Source organism: Anarrhichthys ocellatus, unplaced genomic scaffold, assembly GCF_004355925.1.
Source record: "Anarrhichthys ocellatus isolate YVR2014 unplaced genomic scaffold, GSC_Weel_1.0 scaffold24, whole genome shotgun sequence".
Classification (NCBI taxonomy): Eukaryota; Metazoa; Chordata; class Actinopteri; order Perciformes; family Anarhichadidae; genus Anarrhichthys; species Anarrhichthys ocellatus.
Genome location: NW_022280054.1, coordinates 2,189,417 through 2,190,874, shown reverse-complemented (window position 1 = coordinate 2,190,874; position 1,458 = coordinate 2,189,417). Strand labels below are relative to the sequence as shown.

The following is a 1,458-nucleotide window of genomic DNA, read 5'->3' as shown; positions in this document are numbered from 1 at the left end:
TATACAGTATAGGCTCAAATACCGGTGGTCACATCAATGTTAGCAGTTTCAACTGTTAGGTTATTGAACTTCTACACATTCAACAGGCTAAAATAACATATCTTAATTAGGCTTAATGGAAATTAAAATCCAGTTGCAATGTATGAAAATAATATTAATTTTCACATGTGAGGTTGTCCTAAAGCGAGATAGAATAACTACAGTGCAATTGATGCTGTTAACCTTCAAAATAAATGCACTCTGGGAAAGGTCCATGCATCTCGCTCGGGTTTGTCAAAGATCCTTTATTTCGAAGAGTGATATCCGGAACTACCGTTTTTGATTCAGTCTAGTTTGACATCCATTTTTACACAGGCGTCCTCTGCACTGCGCGCGCTGCTGCGTGTGTGGACTGACGGTGTGTGAGAGGGGCGTGTGTGCGTGTGTAAACACAGCTCGGTCGGGTCGGCGGCTCACGTTAAGGAGCGAAGGGGGCCAGGTCGGTCTGGACTGCAGCGTAAACTCTTCGGGCTGAATTGCGCTCCGTGGCCGCTCAGATGAGGAGATGGCAGCCGAATCGACCCGGAGATTCACCAAGAACCTGCTGAAACCGGGGACCGCGGCGGAGATACGACAGACAGCGTGCAACGCAGTCAGACACTCCGCAGTGACGGTGAGCAGACCCGTATGAATTGTGAAAACATGGTGGTGTAGTGGGGGAAAAAAACAACGCATATCACCACCTGTGGGCCTGATGTTTTTTTTTAATTGCTATTAGCGTCGCGGCCACTAAAGCTTTGCATCTGGAAGTGAATTAGATTTGGTCTCATCTGTGCCAGACGCAAACGCACCACTGCACCGCGAATCTGGCGAATCTGACATTGACATTCATGCTGCATCTTTCTTTGCAGTGGATGTGCACAGTGCAGCGCCCGCTGTTCAGCCTCTGTCTATTGATCCTGCAGGGGGGGAAACAATTGAATCCGTTAGAATGCTCAGTAGGCGCACAAATCGCCACGTTTCTTTTCGACTATTGCAAAGAACCCGCTTGTTGGTTGGTAATGTGGCTATAAAGCCGTGGAGCCTGTCGGATTCCCTCGTGGGTAGGAGTTTATTTCGGTGTGTCTGGCTTCAGTGAATGAAATGCAGTAAATAGCGGCTTGGTTGTAGGATAGTGGGATGCGGCATGACACAGGCAGCGGTTTGCATCTGCCCAGCGGTGCACAGAATCACCCGGGGAGGAACAGCGGAGGAGATGAATTTGACCACCAGATTGATTTATCACTATTTCTACTATCAGGCAATTTTCATGTCACGATAACTCTTTGTGAAATTTATGGTTCAGTGGGTGTGTCACGCCTTATAATGAGAGGCTCTGATTGACATTAAGATAATGGGAGGAGGGGTAGTCCAGGAAAAACCATCCACTAATACACACACACACACACACACACACACACACACACACACACACACACA

At 47.7% G+C, this 1,458-nt stretch overlaps 1 protein-coding gene across 1 annotated transcript in view; it reads left to right on the top strand.

Annotated features, from left to right (window-relative positions):
• The first annotated feature begins 358 nt into the window (after positions 1–358).
• The window catches only part of dock10 (dedicator of cytokinesis 10), a 60,018-nt gene continuing 58,918 nt past the window's right edge, over positions 359–1,458 (top strand). Inside the window, exon 1 of the mRNA XM_031861227.1 lies at positions 359–652. Within this exon, the coding sequence (XP_031717087.1) occupies positions 545–652 (108 nt within the window). The 5' untranslated portion in view covers positions 359–544. The remainder of the gene's footprint in view (positions 653–1,458) is intronic.